Raw genomic sequence first — 19771 nt, forward strand, 5'->3', positions numbered from 1 at the left:
TGAAAAGATAAATCTCCCCAAAAATGTTAATGTCATTTTGCTGCACAAAACCTTTGTAATGAATTTAGTAAAACATTAAAGCTTTCTTTCTTCCCTTTCCAAGTTTAAATTTACCAGCAATGTGCTCTCATACTTCAATGCCTACGCTAGATGGATAGACAGACAGTGACGTATGAGACCACATAAAGACAAATAGTAGGCTAATAAATGGCCACAGGGTAGAGCCTGCCTAGAAGCTGCCAGGCAATGCTTTAGTAAGAACAGATGGCACATTTAAAAATGATCCATTGACTTGTAGTGGAGCCTCCGTTCTGCAAAAACAAACCACGGAAGTGCAGGTCCTACTTTTTTGCGTAACAAACCAGTGGTCAAAAATGGATGTGTGGATGACCACATAGAAATCAATGGATCCTTTTTCTGTCAGTGAACCAGGATCCTCATTTACAAACAGAAAAAAACTGATGTGTAGACAAGGTCTAAGTCATCAGAGTGCAGGTTTTCAAGTGAATGCTATAAACCTTCTGATATGGTCTCCACCAGCGGCACTTGTTAACTACTTGTTTATTAAAAATGCCATGCCTTTCTTTGACACCTGCATAAGGAGAGCGCATTTTCAGCAAGGAATACCTTGTCTTATGGTCTTCACTATGGTGAACCAGGCATCTGTTTTAACATTTCCTATATAGGCACTTAGTAATGGATGTGAGCCAGAGATTTCAAACAATTAGTAAAGGCCAGAACTGGTCACCAGACCAATGCTAATACACTCCTGGAAGGTATCTACCACCCTTACTGCTGTCCTGACCTTGGACACCATGTGACATTGCTCTGCTTCTGCTAGTGATTTTTTTTAGCCCATACTATGGCTGTCGGGTAAACAGTCTTCAGCTCAGACTTTTTGTAACAGAACTTATGTACACATACTTTCTGTAAAAAAGTGTATTGTAATCATCAACAATTGCATGTAGACCACGCCATAGATGTTGAGGCAATAAACAGACTATGAGCATATAAACACAGTAAAGCGCGATGACTCTCGGCAGGTTACTGGGATCGCAAGGAATGTGGGCGATGGCACTTTCCTTTTATCTTCTACAAACAGGTGTAACTCTTAAGACTAGTTTTACACTGCTGCGACAGCCACAAATACCTGCTCTGACATCTCCATGAATGTTTGCAGTATAGGTGGAGAACTAATACTGTGACTATGACTGGTGACTCAGCCTGACTGGCCCTTGGCCAACAAGCTTGGCCATCTTAGATAACTATGGCTTAAAGATATCAGACCACTAAATATAAATCTAAATATACTTACCGGGACGGTGACCCTGGTCTTGGCCCATTTCCAGTCACCATGAGATCTGTTAATAACCCGGGCCTCAGTGGGGTTATAGTAACAAATGACAGTCACGGCCACTGAGAGTATACCATTGGATCTAATCTATATATAGGCCCAGAGTGGGTGAGCGCCAGCCACTTGTCGCTGGATCAAAGCAGAATTATGAAGTATATTACAATTTTTTTTATTTATTTTACTACAGTATAGTTGCTTGATGACCCCCTTTTATTAGTTGTCATAAACTATGTCCATAGGATCTGAGACGACTGAAAAATACATCTGATCCCCTTAGAAGTGCTCTTCTCTAACACAGATTTTAAAGCATTTTTTCCTTTATAGCTCAGGCTTATTTGGGGATTTAGCTGAAGAAACAATATAGTAATACACAATCATGTTCTTTCAAGTAGCTTTGCTGAAAGTGCCCCCAAATGTGGGAAAAGACTTCATCAAGTGTGTGCAGTTATGATACTGAACAATGAAACCATCTGAACAAAGATAACTGAGAATGAAAACACAAAGCATTGTATATGTAACCATTTAGCTGTCACATATTTATCTGCTCACATTCCCGAGGACTGACCCAGCTAGAACAATATAAATGCTATGCCGGTGACTCAGCCTCCAGGCTAGTTTTACAGGTAAGACATGGAAGTGAAATATGTTTGTGGCTTAGTGGGAGAAGGTGAGAGGAAAACGTGTGCGCAATGACCAGGCTGCTTACAGAGAACATAACCCTGTATGGCTTCAGGGCACTTCAGAACAGGTTAGGAAACTCTAATGGAAAAATTCAACTGTTTACGTAGGTAGCCAAGAGAGTAAAGGCCCTATTACACGGGACGATTATCGTGCGAAAAATCGTTCGAATTTAAACGATAATCGTTCTGTGTAATTGCAGGCAACGATCGAAAAATCGTTTGTATGTCGTTAATCGTTGATTTAGATCTGAACCTAAAATTATCATTACTCGTTCGCTGTAATTCCACATTTGTTTGCTCAAGTTCCGCATTTGTTCACTAATCATTCAGCGTAATTGCACATTGTTCATTGTTTTGCTGGGATCAGAAGGAATAAACCATCATAGTAACGATCGCAGTAACGATAGTATCTAACGATTATCGTTCTGTGTAATATGGTGAACGATTTCAGGTAACTATAAACAAACAAACAAACAATCTTGTTTGCAAACGTTTATTATTAGTCGTTTAAGGGGAACTCCAGGTAGAGGTTAAAAAAAATGAAACTTCTGCAGAAGCATAAAGCATTACTTACCTATCTAATCCAGTTTTGAAACTACCAAAAATCCATTTGTTTTGGGGGTTTTTGTTCTGTTTTGTGTTTCTGCACTTCCTGGTTTATCAGTTGTACACAGTACTACAGCTTCCAGAATGCAATGCTTTCCCTCAGCTGTTCATCACAGTCCCCCACCCTGCCTATTCCCCGCCCAAATGTATTGCAGAACATCTAGGCTTTGTTCACACATTGCAGTTTCATTGTGTTACTGAAATATTTGCAGTAATTTATGATTTCATTGTGGTCCCACCCGCACAGCACTGTATTCTCTACCTGTAACACCACACAGCACGCTGTATTCTCTACCTGTAACACTACACAGCACGCTGTATTCTCTACCTGTAACACCACACTGTATTCTCTACCTGTAACACCACACAGCACACTGTATTCTCTACCTGTAACACCACACAGCACACTGTATTCTCTACCTGTAACACCACACAGCACGCTGTATTCTCTACCTGTAACACCACACAGCATGCTGTATTCTCTACCTGTAACACCACACTGTATTCTCTACCTGTAACACCACACAGAGCACTGTATTCTCTACCTGTAACACCACACAGCACACTGTATTCTCTACCTGTAACACCACACAGCACTGTATTCTCTACCTGTAACACCACACAGCACACTGTATTCTCTACCTGTAACACCACACTGTATTCTCTACCTGTAACACCACACAGCACGCTGTATTCTCTACCTGTAACACCACACAGCACGCTGTATTCTCTACCTGTAACACCACACAGCACGCTGTATTCTCTACCTGTAACACCACACAGCACGCTGTATTCTCTACCTGTAACACCACACAGCACGCTGTATTCTCTACCTGTGACACCACACAGCACGCTGTATTCTCTACCTGTAATACCACACAGCACGCTGTATTCTCTACCTGTAACACACAGCACTGTATTCTCTACCTGTAACGCCACACAGCACGCTGTATTCTCTACCTGTAACACCACACAGCACTGTATTCTCTACCTGTAACACCACACAGCACACTGTATTCTCTACCTGTAACACCACACAGCACACTGTATTCTCTACCTGTAACACCACACAGCACTGTATTCTCTACCTGTAACACCACACAGCACGCTGTATTCTTTACCTGTAACACCACACAGCACATTGTATTCTCTACCTGTAACACCACACAGCACACTGTATTCTCTGCCTGTAACACCACACAGCACATACCCGGCCCCTTCAACCCCTGCGCTGCTGCCGGTCGCAGCTTACAGCCCTGGCCCCCTAAAACCCCCGCACTTACCTCTCCCTGTGCCTGCAAATCAATGTACCAGAAGCTCTGGGACCCCCTCTAGAAGGCATTTTCCCCAAAAAATGCTGACCCGTGATGGACAGCCCGCTCAGTCAATCAGACTGGAATGACATCCCACCACAGTTACTGACTAAAAGAGCTGTCAATCAGCCAGGTTGTGATGTAGACTGAGAAGATGATCCTCAAGGCCGGTGGGGGTCCCGGGGCTGTGATCCAACGCTGGAGAGGCACAGGTACGGGTGAGTAGTAGTGGTTGTTGTTATGTTCCCCCCTACCAAAAATAGTTGCAGCCCCGGACTTCTCCTTTAAAGGGAACCATTCACCCCGTGGCCCCCAGCAGAAACTGACATACAGTGACATAAAGGTCAATATACTTACCACATCGCTCCCGGTCAGGTCCCGGATCCCGTTGTTGACAGGGAGAAATCGACGACTCTTCTTCTCCCGCCCATTATGGTAATGAGCTGAGATGAGTCCAACGTCCATAGGAAACGACGGACGAGTCCAACTTATTCATGAGGTCCTCTTCTCGACGACGCCCATCCACGCCTCCTGTAACTTCATTAACGTCTTCAGTCTTCTGACGAATTCCCGCGCAGGTGCCATTGCGATGGTCTCCTCACCTGTTCTGCGCCTGCGCGGTAAACAGGATACGTGTTCGAGACAATCGGCGCACGCGCAGTAAACAGTGAAGCTGCGGAGCGGCTTCAATTGTGAACTGCGCATGCGCCAAAAAACGACTGTCACAGCGCCTGCGCGGGATCCGGCGAGAAGAAAGAAAACGAGGAGGAAGAGGACCCAGCGTCAATCAAGTGTCGGAGGCGGGGAGAAGGCTGGACTTCGGACCCGGCGGCGCTCATTACCATAATGGGCGCGAGAAGAAGAAATCAGCGATTTCTCCGTGTCAACAACGGGATCTGGGACGGGAGTGGGAGCGATGTGGTAAGTATATTGACCTTTATGTCACTGTATGTCAGTTTCTGCCTTCTGCCAGGGGCCACGGGGTGAATGGTCCCCTTTTAAAGAGGACCTGTCAGCAGCTTTTTGGCGACTTTATACCCTGAATCAAAAGCTATAGCTCTAACTTCATACAGAGTGAATCCTTAGAAATACTCCCATAGTAAGAGAGTTATGAAAAGTTTACTAGTAGCACAAAACTACCACGAAGAGCAGCGGCTCTGGAACATTGGGCAGTTTGGAAAGTAAAATAAATAATATTTAAATCCACAGACACAGGTTGTGCTGTAGAATTGTAGATACTTGCAATCAAAATCCACTGCACATGGTTTTTTCCAGTATATAGATTTGATATGAATTTTTACTGTGCAAATCCACAACAAATTTGTGTAGGTGTCTTGTGAGTGAATACGGAAAAATAGCAAAAACCGCACTGTGTGCCTCTAAGCAATGATTTCTCACTAAAGGATCTCCACAAATCCTACTAGTCCAATAAACCATGAAAAGTAGTGAGAATAAACTGGTGGCAGTCCTCTGTAATTTCTGGATCACTGTAATGAAAGGAATCCATGAACTTAGACTATTAGTCAATACAAACGAAATTTATTCCTAGGTACTTGGTACAAGCAACTTGCTCAAAGACTGTTACATACACTAAAGGCTCGTTCCCACTGAGGAAAGGTAGCGGAATTCCGCGACGGAATTGTCCGCCGCGGAATGTCGTTAGCCTCCCGCTCATAATGGGAGTCTATGGGAGGCGCACGCTCCTGCCCTGTCCACGCTGAAGAATGAACATGTTCATTCTTCAGCGCGGACAGGGCAGGAGCGCGCGCCTCCCATAGACTCCCATTATGAGCGGGAGGCTAACGGCATTCCGCGGCGGACAATTCCGTCGCGGAATTCCGCTACCTTTCCTCAGTGGGAACGAGCCCTAAAGCGTTCACCTGGTGTCCTGTACTCAGGTACAGGTGTATCTAACATCAGTTTATTCTCACTACTATTAATATATGGCTATATGTTACTGCTGAGACAAGTCCATCTCAGAAGTCATGCTGGGAGTGCTCAGAGGGGCATCTCAAGACGTCGCAGGAAGACCTCGGGGGAGCATGGCAAAGTAAGAACAGAATCTTTATTATGTGCTATGCAGAGACAGCAATAAAAAAAAATTAATAATAAAATGGTCAGAAAACCACTTTAATGACCAGATAATTATCCTGTTTTTGCTTCCCTGCATTTGAGCAGCCAAACTTTTCTTTAATTAGTAAATACAGAAAAAAGGTTTTTGCCAGGTTTAAAATTTTTTTATACAGTTCACTTAAATAACCTATTAAACTCATTGGGGGAGATTTATCAAACATGGTGTAAAGTGAAACTGGCTCAGTTGCCCCTAGCAACCAATCAGATTCCACCTTTCATTCCTCACAGACTCTTTGGAAAATGAAAGGTGGAATCTGATTGGTTGCTAGGGGCAACTGAGCCAGCTTCACTTTACACCATGTTTGATAAACCTCCCCCATTATTTGGGTTATTAGAGATGTACAAATACCAAATATGTGTAGGTTTTTTTGTAATGTATACACTATTTTTCTTTATTCTCCTCACTATGTATACCTTTCTTCACACAAGACATTTGTCACATGGACGATCAATTGGGTCTTCCACCCTGAAGCTTTCCCTACAGATTCCCCACTGCCATGCGCATTTCACAAATTAAAATAACTGATTTTTGAGCCATTCCTTTTAGGGTATGAAGAAGAAGAAGAAGAAAAAAAGCTGTTTGTTCCCATCAGAAGTGCCTCAGAAAGACACATTTCAGAAAACCTGATTCAGGGGAATACGAACACATGCAAAGACCAAGGAGTGTAACTGCACACATTCAGTGTGACAATGCCCTCATAGCAAATATTGACTTGTGTCATCAGCACATTCAAGCCGCCGTCATTACTTAGTGACAGGGTGACCTCTGTAGCATCTATACATACATCTTATGTCTTATGGAGGGTGCAGCATTTCTACCATCAGGAGCATGTTGTCATTGCATCACATCTCAGCTGCCTGCCAGTATTATCAAAGGCGTAGGTCTATAATATTGTATAGTGCATGCAGGACCGTATTAACAGCTGCTGCCCTAGGCACTAAACCTGAAGACGCTCCATCTTGAGGAGCATTGAAAACAGTGGTTTTAGCCACATGCATTTCTCTACATGTAGAAAAATTGTCTGAATCGTGTTTTTCCTGGTTTTTAACAGCTTAAGGCTATGTTCAGACTACGTATATTTCAGTCAGTATATTTCAGTCAGTATTGCAACCAAAACCAGGAGTGGATTGAAAACACAGAAAGGATCTGTTCACACAATGGTGAAATTGAGTGGAAGGTCGCCATATAACAGTAAATAACTGCCATTATTTCAGTATAACAGCTGTTGTTCTAAAATAACAGCAAATATTTGCCATTAAATGGCGGCCATCCACTCAATTTCAACATTGTGTGAACAGATCCTTTCTGTGTTTTTAATCCACTCCTGGTTTTGGTTGCAATACTGACTGAAATATACTGACTGAAATATATATATACTGACTGAAATATACGTAGTGTGAACCCAGCCTAAAACTTAAACAAATTTCCACATTGAATGAATGATTAGAGCCGTCTGCATATTGTCTGAGGTAATTCTCACCACAGGATTGGTAGATTGGTAGGTAATAGCTCCAGGCCTCACATATACCACCGCCATACCAGACCTGACTAACACCGCCATACCAGTCCTGACCAATACCACCATACCTCACCCCCTCAAAAAGACACCAGATTTACTGGCAAGTCTGAATGGGAGGTGAGAGACTAAAAAAAATAAATTAAATAAAACGGTTTTTCTTTTCCCCTGCTCCCTGGTGCTGCCCCAGGCACCGGACCACGGGTACCTAGTGGTCAGCACTGAGTGCATGACTGGTAATCACTGAGGTCACTGCAGGATTACTCCAGATCCACCAAAATCATTTCTTTTTGATAGATCTTATATATTCTGTTTTACAGCACTGTCCAACCAAATAAAAATCGTAGCACCCATACTCGTACAGGCCCTGCATGCGCTAAGTATTAAGACTGCTCAGAGCTTGTGTAGATTTGCACAAAAATAAGTAAAAATGTGCACATACTAAATGAACCTTTCCTTTTTTTTTTTTTTAAATTCTAAATTTTATTAACATTTTACTTTTTTAACAAAGCGAAGCAGGGCAAGAACAAGCCACACATCAAAACGGGTACCTATGACGCCACGTAGGGCGTTAGGGCAAGCGTACACTTAACATATATCTATTGCCATAGAAACCGTATCCCATCAACTTCCGTGGGACATTCCCAGCGAACCATAACTCCCAGAGGACGATATGTAACAAACAAAATGGATTGGGACGAGAGCAGGTGCTCTGGTAGGAGGCATAACGGACAGAAACCAAAAAGGTGGAGAAAGAGAAAGTAAGAAGGGGGAGAAAAGAGGGGGGGGTATTTAGTGGGGGAGATCCGGGGGAGGGAGGGGGGGTCTAAAGGGCAGTGGGCTCCTCACTGAGCCAGCAGAGAGTTATATTCGGGAGTCTCAGTGTACTGATCCCAGTAGAACCAAGTTCGGTAGAACCGGGAATTCCGGTCATGAAGCTGAGCAGTGAGATCCTCCATACGCTTGATATCCTCTACTTAAATGAACCTTTCCTATACCACTAGCCATAAATGTGCTGCACACATTAATCACTTGGGAGGCGGACCAGGAACCAAAAGTCACAGATTTTTTTTTTAGCAATGAAGCGACTACAACTGCTTCACACAAAAACCCACATCTCTACCACTGATAAATCCCCAACCATATGTGTGAATGTAATCATGATATACGATTACAATGTTAGAACAAAAGCATAGGCTTAAAGGGGTAGTGCGGCGCTCAGAAATTATTCACAGAATAACACACATTACAAAGTTATACAACTTTGTAATGTATGTTATGTCTGTGAATCACCCCGTTCCCCATGTCCCACCACCCCCACCCGTGCACCCGGAAGTGTGGTGCATTATACATTACCTGTCCGAGGGCCGTCCGCCATCTTGTGCCAAACGTCATCTTCGGACAGACGGCCGAGTCGCTGCCGCCCGTTCCCCCTCCGCCGCGTCACAACTGTGCTCAGCCGCGATTGGCTGAGCACAGTTATGCTCAGCCAATCGCGGCCGAGCATCAGATGACGCTGCAGAGGGCGGCCAGCATTCGGGACAGTCGGAGCTGTTCGCCGTCCGCCCGAAGAAGACGTCACTCGCTGAAGATCGGAGATGGGTGTCGGCACGTGACAGGTGAGTACAGATATATGTTCCTTAAAATCGCTCTATTTCCAGGCTTATAGTGCTTTTATCCTTTGGTCTATGGGGCTGTGTGAGGTGTCATTTTTGCGCCATGATGCGTTCTATCGGTACCTTGATTGCGCATATACGACTTTTTGATAACTTTTTATTACATTTTTTCTGGATTTGATGCGACCAAAAATGTGCAATTTTGCACTTTGGATTTTTTTTGCGCTTACGCCGTTTACCGTACGCGATCAGGAATGTGATTAATTAATAGTTCGGGCGATTACGTGCGCGGCGATACCAAATATGTTTATTTATTTGTTTATTTATTAATTTATAAAATGGGAAAAGGGGGGTGATTTGGACTTTTATTAGGGGAGGGGATTTTTTATTAATAAAAACACTTTTTTACTTTTTTTTTTACATCAACTAGAAGTCCCCCTGGGGGACTTGTATATCCACAGCAATGATCTCTCATAGAGATCAATGCTGTGTATATACACAGCAAAGATCATTGTAATCGGTCATAGATTGCTATGGCCTGCTGCAGGCCATAGCAATCTATTGCCGAGCCGGGATCAGCATCATTCCGACGCTGAGTGCCGGCCCGGCCAGAAGAACGGATCGCGGGGGGGGGGGAGGGGGGAAGGAGAACCGACCCACTAGACACCAGGGATGTTGTGCATGAAGCACTTCAATGCAGCTGTCAGGTTTGACAGCTGCATTGAAGTGCTTAAAGAAGCAGTTCACTTTTTATTTTTTTCGCCCCCCCGGGTAGCCGTTGTCAAGTATACTTACAGAAGATGATCGGTGTCCCGTTCCCGTCGGTCAGTTCCGTCCCGCGGTGCCGTTCACATCGGGCGCGCGCTCACTTCCGCCGGCGCTGTGACTCCTCTTCTCTCCCTTGTCATTTGAACGCCGGAAGTCAAGCGCTTCCATAGAGAATGCATGGAAGCGAGTGACTTCCGGCGTATAATCACTGGGCAGAAAAGAGGACTCGCAGCAGCCGGCGGAAGTGAGCGCGCGCCCGATGTGAACGGCACCGCGGGACGGAACTGACCGACGGGAACGGGACACCGATCATCTTCTGTAAGTATACTTGACAGCGGCTACCCGGGGAGGCGAAAAAAATAAAAAGTGAACTGCTTCTTTAATTAGCCGACGCGGCAACGGGACCCGTGCCGGATAATAGAGGCACTGCCCGGCTGCACGTGTCAGCCGGGATCAGCGGCGTCCCGGCGGGGCCCCGCTCTGAACACCCGCCGCGGCACCATGACGTACCAGGTACGTCATGGGTCGCTAAGGGGTTAAGGGATAAAACTATTGATCCGTCAAAAAGAAAGGAAGCTGTGGGCACTCACCGTTCATTTACCAACTTTATTTGCGTAGACTGTGTACAAAGTTCATCGTGGCAGGTAAGATACGGAGAGACGCCGACCCCCCTGCTATGACAGCTCTGAGTCACTCTGCTGGCCGCCTCCAGTCTGGATATATGATGACATATGGTTGGGCATGGAGGCAGGATGACTGACTGGCTCCCCAGCAGTTGGGGCAGTGTGTAGCTCTACAAAAAAGACAGAATTGATGCTCTCACCACAAGGCCTCCATAGTCAAACTGACTACTGCTAGATGCCACAGACCTTGTATTCATAGATTACCTTGTGTCTGCAAGAGGTGTTCAGAGCGGGGCCGCGCGGGGACCCCACTCTGAACAGCCGCAGTCCCGGGTGCCGCGTGTGGCCCGGGACCGCAGCTATTAGCAGGCATGGTCCGATCGCCGTGCCTGCTAATTCAGTAATCAGATGCAGCTGTCAAAGTTGACAGCTGCATCCGATTACTGTATGCAGCACTTCCCTGGTGTCTAATGGGGTGGATCCACATATCCAAAATGGCGCTGATCCCGGCTCGGCAGCCGAAAGCAAACGAGTGACGATCTCATTGATCTTTGCTGTATACAGCAAAGATCTCAATGAGAGATTAGTGTGTATATACTAGAAGTCCCCCAGGGGGGCTTCTAGTATATGTGTAAAAAAAAAAAAAAAAGTCATGGTATTAGTAAAAAGCCCCCTCCCCTAATAAAAGTCTGAATCAACCCCCTTTTCCCAGGTTTTAAATAAAAGTACATAAACAAACATGTTTGGTATCGCCGCGTGCGTAATCGGCCGAACTATTAATCACATTCCTAAACTCGCACGGTAAACGGCGTAAGCGCAAAAAAATCCTGAAGTGCAAAATTGCGCATTTTTGGTCGCATCAAATCCAGAAAAAAAAAGGAAATAAAAAGTGATCAAAAAGTCGTATATGCGCAATCAAGGTACCAATAGAAAGAACACATCATGGCGCAAAAAATGACACCTGACACAGCCCCATAGACCAAAGGATAAAAGCGCTATACGCCTGGGAATGGAGCGATTTTAAGGAACATATATTTGTTAACAATGGTTTGAATTTTTTACAAGCCATCAGATAAAAGAAAAGTTATACTATTATATATCATTTTAATCGTAACAACTTGAGGAACATATATAACAAGTCAGTTTTACCCCAGGGCGAATGGGGTTAAAACAAGTACCCCCCCCCCCCCCAAATAAAAAAAAATGCATTTTTTTGTTCAATTTCACCACACATTGCATTTTTCCCTGGTTTCGCAGTATACTTTATGCAAAAATTCAGCCTTTCATTGCGAAGTACAATTAGTGGCGCAAAAAATAAGGGCTCATGTGGGTCTCTAGGTGAAAAAATGCAAGTGCTATGGCCTTTTAAACACAAGGAGGAAAAAAACGAAAACGCAAAAAACGAAAATTGGCTCCGTCCTTAAGGGGTTAAAGGGGTTGTCCAGTGCTACAAAAACATGGCCACTTTCTTTCAAAAACAACACGAGTCTTGTCTCCAGTTCAGGTGTGGTTTGCAATTAAGCTCCATTCACTTCAATGGAACTGAGCAGCAAAACCTGCACCCAAACTGGAGACAAGAGTGGGACTGTCTCTGGAAGAAAGTGGCCATGTTTTTGTAGCGCTGGATAACCCCTTTAAGACAATGCAGTCCGTAGCAGTCCAGGTTTCTCACTCACGAAACTGCTACAAATAAAAGGTGATGGTGGCTGGTGGTCCATGTAAGGACACAAAAATAATGCCATGAGACCACATTTCTTCTGCTAGTGTGCGATCACACATACCGCATTTTACACTGCGAGTTTTGCAGTGAAATCCGTTACTATGCTCAGTACAATTACAGTCTATGGCCCTAAAAATCTTTTGTAAGGAGTCACAATATTCATCTTTCAATGTTTAGGCCTTATTCAATAGATTTCAAGGAAACCAGTGCTGACAAGGAAAAGACATGTCCTAGTGCAGACCCAGGTTTTTTTTTTTTTTACAGATACTCTTAAAGGAAATCAATGGCATCCGCTATTTTTTACGGATTGTAACCTGTTTGGCATCAGTATTTCCGTAAAAAATTATGCATGAGTTATAACTGACATGCTGAAAAAAAAGGGAGTTACAGAAATACGGACGCACTACAGATACCCAATCCGTAACTTTTAGGGGATTGTACGGGTGGATAGCAGGAGGAATTTACGGAAAATACTGAACGTGTGCATAAGGCCTTAAAAATTTTTCTATTATAATCATTGCATATTAATGTGATACACTAAACCACCGGGAATCCTATAACCCTCTGATCCAGAGATCGCTTCTTGGTATGGACTTTTTAGCTAGTAAAGGTCTTTTTAGACAAATGTTCCTGTATCTGAATGATGATACTGCAACAACTAGAGGATGCTGAAGGCATTTTATTGTATCTGACAAACATTGTGATGCATTTCCTGGCATATCAGGGATGCCTTTATCATAGACATGATAAGGACATGTATGTCAAGGAAGCATAATATCCAGTGGCCCACCGGATACATGGCCCAGATTCACATAGACGTGAATAGCCCAAATTCATTCAGACGTGGTCAGAAAAGTTGGATTCCAAGAAAATATGGATATGGCCTATGGCTGTATTCATGTTTTCCAGGGCTCCCTAGGGCTGCATCCAACTCCTTCAGCCACCAGAAGTGAAATGCCGAGTGTTGGGGTTTAGACGAATGCCGATGTTTGGTAAGTTCACTCATCACTAATCGATATACTCCAGTAAAGTTTATTTACTACATTTATTTATGTCCAGCACATGGAGGCCAGTGTTGCTTTGTAAGATATTTGCACACTACTGAAAAGCCTAGATACAAAATGGCATTTAGGGCTCATTCATCATATGACTGTGTCATCTGTGATACATATATTTATGCAAAATGGGATGGCGACATATACATGCATGGACAGGTATAGGACCCACTAACTTCAGTGACCAAAACTTTATCGACTAGTGATTACATATGGGTCATTTTCCAAATATATATATGGGCATTTACTGGGGCTCAATACAGCATTCTAGCTTTTGAGCGTTAGGGTGCGTTCACACATATTGGATCCGCAGCAGATTTGATCTGTTGTGGATCTGCACCATCAAATCCGCTGTGATACGGTGCATGTGAATCTACTAGAGATGAGCGAACCAGGTTCGTGTTCGAGTCGATCCGAACCCGAACGTTCGGCATTTGATTAGCGGTGGCTGCTGAACTTGGATAAAGCCGTAAGGTTGGCTGGAAAACATGGATACAGCCAATGACTATATCCATGATTTCCACATAGCCTTAGGGCTTTATCCAAGTTCAGCAGCCACCGCTAATCAAATGCCGAAAGTTCAGGTTCGGATGGACTCGAGCATGCTCGAGGTTCGCTCATCTCTAGAATCTACCCTTCGGTTACATTCACATGTCTATAGTTTAGTCCAAGGACTGCACTACAAAATGTGCATCAGTAATGCTCCCTGCTTCGCATAGCACTACATTGAAGACATCGATCAAGTACACGTGTACGGACATGTGAACAGGCCCATGAAAATCTCTTGGTCCTATGTTCTGTCCGCAATTGCAAACAAAGCAAAGTACAAAACGCTACAAAAAAATACTGCTTGCAAAAAAGGGCATAAAAAACACGTTAAGTGTCAGAAGTTTTGATCGGTAGGGGGTCTGGGTGTTCAGACCCCCCTCCTATTAGTAGAACAAGTCAAAAAAGATTTGTTTCACCTTTCAAAATCCATATGGTATTTACTAGTATATGAAGATGGGGGGAGACAAATCAATAATAGTACAGCTGTCTGTGTCGCCATAGCAACGAATCACCGCTCAACTTTCATGTCCTAAGGATCTTGGGTAAGAGGATAGCTGCTCCAGGATTGGTTGTTATGGACAACAAAGACTGTTTTATATTAACTTTCCCAGTGTATGTAATGGAGCCCTATAACCAGCACATGGCACTACCTGTGAGAGGGACCTGTGTGTGAGGCAGTGACATGTCTCCTGTCAGTGTGATGTGTGTGAGGCAGTGACATGTATGTGAGACAGAGACATGTGTGTGAGGCAGTGACATGACTCCTGTCAGTGTGATGTGTGTGAGGCAGTGACATGTATGTCAGACAGACATGTGTGTGAGGCAGTGACATGTGTCCTGTCAGTGATGTGTGTGAGGCAGTGACGTGTGTGTGAGGCAGTGACGTGTGTGTGAGGCAGTGACGTGTGTGTGAGTCAGTGAGACAGTGACGTGCGTCCTGTCAGTGTGATGTGTGTGTGTGAGGCAGTGACATGCGTCCTGTCAGTGTGATGTGTGTGTGTGAGGCAGTGACATGCGTCCTGTCAGAGTGATGTGAGTGTGAGGCAGTGACATGTATGTGAGACAGAGACATGTGTGTGAGGCAGTGACATGCGTCCTGTCAGAGTAATATGTGTGAGGCAGTGACATGTGTCCTGTCAGTGTGATGTGTGTGTGAGGCAGTGACATGTGTCCTGTCAGAGTAATGTGTGTGTGAGGCAGTGACATGTGTCCTGTCAGAGTAATGTGTGTGTGAGGCAGTGACATGTGTCCTGTCAGAGTAATGTGTGTGTGAGGCAGTGACATGTGTCCTGTTAGAGTAATGTGTGTGTGAGGCAGTGACATGTGTCCTGTCAGAGTAATGTGTGTGTGAGGCAGTGACATGTGTCCTGTCAGAGTAATGTGTGTGTGAGGCAGTGACATGTGTCCTGTCAGAGTAATGTGTGTGTGAGGCAGTGACATGTGTCCTGTCAGAGTAATGTGTGTGTGAGGCAGTGACATGTGTCCTGTCAGAGTAATGTGTGTGTGAGGCAGTGACATGTATGTGAGCCAGAGACATGTGTGTGAGGCAGTGACATGCGTCCTGTCAGTGTGATGTGTGTGTTAGGCAGTGACATGTCTCCTGTCAGTGTGATGTGTGTGTTAGGCAGTGACATGTCTCCTGTCAGAGTGATGTGAGTGTGAGGCAGTGACATGTGCCCTGTCAGAGTGATGCGAGTGTGAGGCAGTGACATGTATGTGAGACAGAGACATGTGTGTGAGACAGTGACATGTGTCCTGTCAAAGTGATGTGTGAGGCAGTGACATGTATGTCAGACAGAGACATGTGTGTGAGGCAGTGACATGTGTGTGAGGCAGTGACATGTGTCCTGTCAGAGTGATGTGTGTGAGGCAGTGACATCCTGTACACACTACTACACATGACAGCCTGGTTGCGGCTGTGCACACAGTGCGGTTACCTGGTCAGGTGCCGCGTCTCTCCTCCCAGCCTCCCCTCCAGCTCCTCCCAGGCAGGGGGCGGCTCGGCCGGCTGGTACGCGGACAGGTTGAGGGCTTCGGAGACCTCCTCAAACCTGGCGCAGAAGTCCTGGAAGTCTATGAGTCCGTCTCCGTCCACATCCAGCCTCCGGAACAGGGGGCGCACCAGGTGGGGCTGGAGCCCGAGGTCCGTACACACTGTAGCGAAGTCCTCCAGCTCCACCAGCCCGGAGCCGTTCACATCACAGGCGGCGAACAAGCTCCGGAGCCGGGAGAGGTTATGTGCGGAGCCCATCAGCCGCGGACACCGGGGCGGGCGGTAACGACCTGCGCTGCTGTGGACTGGGCGTCTGGCAAGGTTCCTTCACTCTCCCCCCGCCGTGTCACTATGGTACAACCTGCTGCTATAGGGTTCTGCTACCTGGGCATGTGCCACGGAGATAATTAGGGGGTTGCTCTCGAGGTACAGGTGTGTGATGAGCCGAGCAGCCGTTATGGACGATCCTAATTACAGCCTTGTCCTGTAACGGGTCGGTGATTCCTTATAGTAACAGTCCAGCCGGATCCCGGTACTGTCAGCGTGTCACAATGGAGGGGAACTCCAGCTCACTGACCGACAATACATTCCTGTGCTGTCCCCGCGTCCTGTCCATGTTGTGCGGAGCAGTAAGTTGTTGTGTCCCCTCCCCGGAGTCCCTCATCCCGTAGCCCCGCCCACACTGCCCGTGTCCCGTGCCTCCTCCCCCGTTACATCTGTGCGGTTTCCCATGATATATCACACATGTGCCCCGGAGCCGGTATTTATAGCAGCTTATTATCAGTCTACCTGACCCTACACATTCACCCTGTAAGAACGAGTACAGTGCGCACCTCCAATAGTACGGGAGCCGGCTGGTGTGTGTAGTGTGACCCCCAGAGGCTTCCGTCCGGAGAGGACATACAGTCATCTATAGCCGCCAAGAAAGGTCACACACATGTTGGACCAACATTCATCCAGCCAATGGCTGTTTCTCCAGATCCACCTATTATTTCCTGGGAACAGGGCTCCAGGACATGTGACAGGATCAGATGGGTCAGACACTGACTAACCAGTAGTAGGAGCTGGGAGCCCATTCCTCTCTAGAGATGAGTGAACCGGCCGAGGTTTGGGTTCGTATGAACCTGAACTCTCGGCTTCTGATTCCTGCTGTCTGCCCGTTCCGTGGAGAGGGTGGATACAGCCTGAGGACCGCCTGGAAAACTGGGACACAGCCATAGCCATATGCTGTACCCCAGTTTTCCAGGCGGTCCTCCGGCTGTCAGAAGCCGAGAGTTCAGGTTCATACGAACCCCAACCTCGGCAGGTTCGCTCATCTCTACTGCTCTCCCCTATTACACGTTACGGCCGATATTCGCCTGGTGTAATAGCTACTATTAAAAGACAATGATGAGGTGACATGCATGACGTTGGCTGATCGTTGTCTTGTTGATGTTGAAACATTAATGATAATGATGTCTGCAGGCCGTAGCCTTATGCAATAGGAGCGGCAGCAGCAGATCGTCCAGGGAGCCTCTCCCACGGCCCCCCTGCTCTTACCCGCTTGCTGTTACCATGTGTAATAGCGCTGTCAGCGAGCCAAGGACAAGGAGCAAGCGGGCGCTCATCTGACAGGTCGGCACTTGCTTGCTCCTACTGATCAGCCTGTGATAGGGTGGCAGAAAAAAAAAAAGACAAATTTGGTCAGCTCTCCTAGAACTCCATTCACACCAGGCAGGAGCACGTTGCTATGGCTGAAGTTGCAAACACACGAAAACACCAAAGAATGCAACAGCTCACCACAATGGCAAGATACAGACCCAATACAGACATGAAAACAGTTAAGCGCAGCCCCCCCAAATGCCCAAAAAACTTCCACAAAAATAGTGGTGGGGCAGTTTGCACTATTTTCAAATGGTAAACAAGAGCCTCATTATTTTTGTGGAAGTTTTTGTGGAAGTGGCTGCGTTTAACTGTTTTCATGTCTAGTGGCTCTGTATCTTGCCATTGCGGTGAGCTGTTGCATTTTTTTGTGTGTTTGTGATAGGGTGGGTTCACACTCAGGAAATCGTGCAGAGAAGTTCCTGCGGATTCCTTTGCTTGTCCCCGCTCTTGGCAGCGTGCATTTACGCCCGTCCCATAGACTCCATTCTATGGCTGGGTGGATTCTGCCATCCGCCAAAAGAATCGACTTGTCGATTCTTTCGGCGGACGGCGGAATCCGCCTCTGCATAGAATGGAGTCTATGGCACTCCGACGCGATCGGGGACAAACAAAGGAATCCACAGGAATTTCTCTGTGCGGATTTCTGAGTGTAAACCCACCCTAATAGTGACTTTGGATGGTCCTATAGCCTTTCATTGGGAGTCTCTCCAGGTGAGGTGATACTCCCTTCCAAGCACATACTTATCCAGGTATGTTCCCCTGATCGGTTGCGGTCTAAACGCTCTGACCAATCAAACTTTTTTTCTCTGTTACATATCAAAAGCTCTATATTGATATGTCCTTGAGGACTCAAAAATGTCACCCTGTGATTGGATGCTGTGGCCAACAAGAATAGTTTTACATTAAAGGGCTACTGCAGAGGGAAAACATGTTTTAAAATCAATTGGGGTCAAAACGTTAAAAGATTAAAAAATCTCCAGTCTTCCAGTACTTATCAGCTGCTGTATGTCCTGTAGGAAGTGGTGTATTATTTTCAGTCTGACACAGTGCTCTCTGCTGCTACCTCTGTCTATAACAGGAACTGTCCAGAGCAGGAGATCTTATCTATGGGGATTTGGTACTGCTCTGGACAGTTCCTGTCACAGACAGAGGTGGTAGCAGAGAGCACTGTGTCAAATTGAAAATAAAACACCACTTCCTACAGGACATCAGCAGCTGATAAGTACAGGAAGTCTTAAGTTTGTTTTTAAATAGAAGTCATTTACAAATCTATATAACTTTCTGACACCAGTTGATTTAATAACAATATTTTTTTTCTCCAGGGTACCCCTTTAACTTGCCTATTAAAGGAGCCCTATACAAATACATGTCGCTACCTAACTTACATCATCTCATTGGTATTATGCCATGGTGTTCCCCATTGGGAAGCACAAATGCATTTTTTCATTTCAGATACTTTAAAGGGGTTATCTAACACTACAAAACCATGGCCACTTTTCCCCCTACTGTTGTCTCCAGTTCAGGTGTGGTTTGCAATTAAGCCATTTACTTCAATGGAACTGAGTTTCAAAACCCCATCCAAACTGGAGACAACAGAAGGGGGAAAGTGGCCATGTATTTGTAGCGCTGGATAACCCCTTTAAAGGGGTTATCCAGCACTACAAAAACATGGCCACTTTCTTCCAGAGACAGCTCCGTTTCATTTAAGTGAATGGAGTTTAATTGCAAACTGCACCTAAACTGGAGACAAGGGTCGTGTTGTCTCTGAAAGAAAGTGGCCATGTTTTGTAGGGCTGGATGACCCCTTTAAGGCCCCATGTACACAGCAGATAGAGCTAAGTAATTTCCTCTTTATAGATAAAGCAGGGCACCAATTTGTGTGAATGTAGCAGGAGAGAAATCCTCTGTATGCCTCTGTATGAGATCATGGGGTACAGTAAGGTCTTCATGGACATACCTGGGTGCCCTTTTTGGACCCATACAGAAAGTTTATAATATAGGCTTGTGTATAAGGCCTTAGGGGAGTTTTCTTTTATTGCTTCTAATACCGACAGTATTTCCCGCATGAATGCATTTAAGAGGATATAATAAATGGCATTTGCATTTATTACTCTCCAGGCTTTCTTCATAGAAGGAAGAGCAACTTCTGTTCATAAGAAACTCCTATCATTCGCTGTGTTTGTTTTAATGACCAAAGAGC

At 45.4% G+C, this 19771-nt stretch overlaps 1 protein-coding gene across 1 annotated transcript in view; it reads right to left on the minus strand.

Annotated features, from left to right (window-relative positions):
* LOC138801342 (ras and EF-hand domain-containing protein-like) overlaps positions 1-16612 on the minus strand; it is a 38235-nt gene extending 21623 nt beyond the window's left edge. The window contains exon 1 of the mRNA XM_069984068.1: positions 15872-16612. Within this exon, the coding sequence (XP_069840169.1) occupies positions 15872-16185 (314 nt within the window). The 5' untranslated portion in view covers positions 16186-16612. The remainder of the gene's footprint in view (positions 1-15871) is intronic.
* Positions 16613-19771: the final 3159 nt, after the last annotated feature.

This window comes from Dendropsophus ebraccatus, chromosome 1, assembly GCF_027789765.1.
Source record: "Dendropsophus ebraccatus isolate aDenEbr1 chromosome 1, aDenEbr1.pat, whole genome shotgun sequence".
Lineage (NCBI taxonomy): Eukaryota > Metazoa > Chordata > Amphibia > Anura > Hylidae > Dendropsophus > Dendropsophus ebraccatus.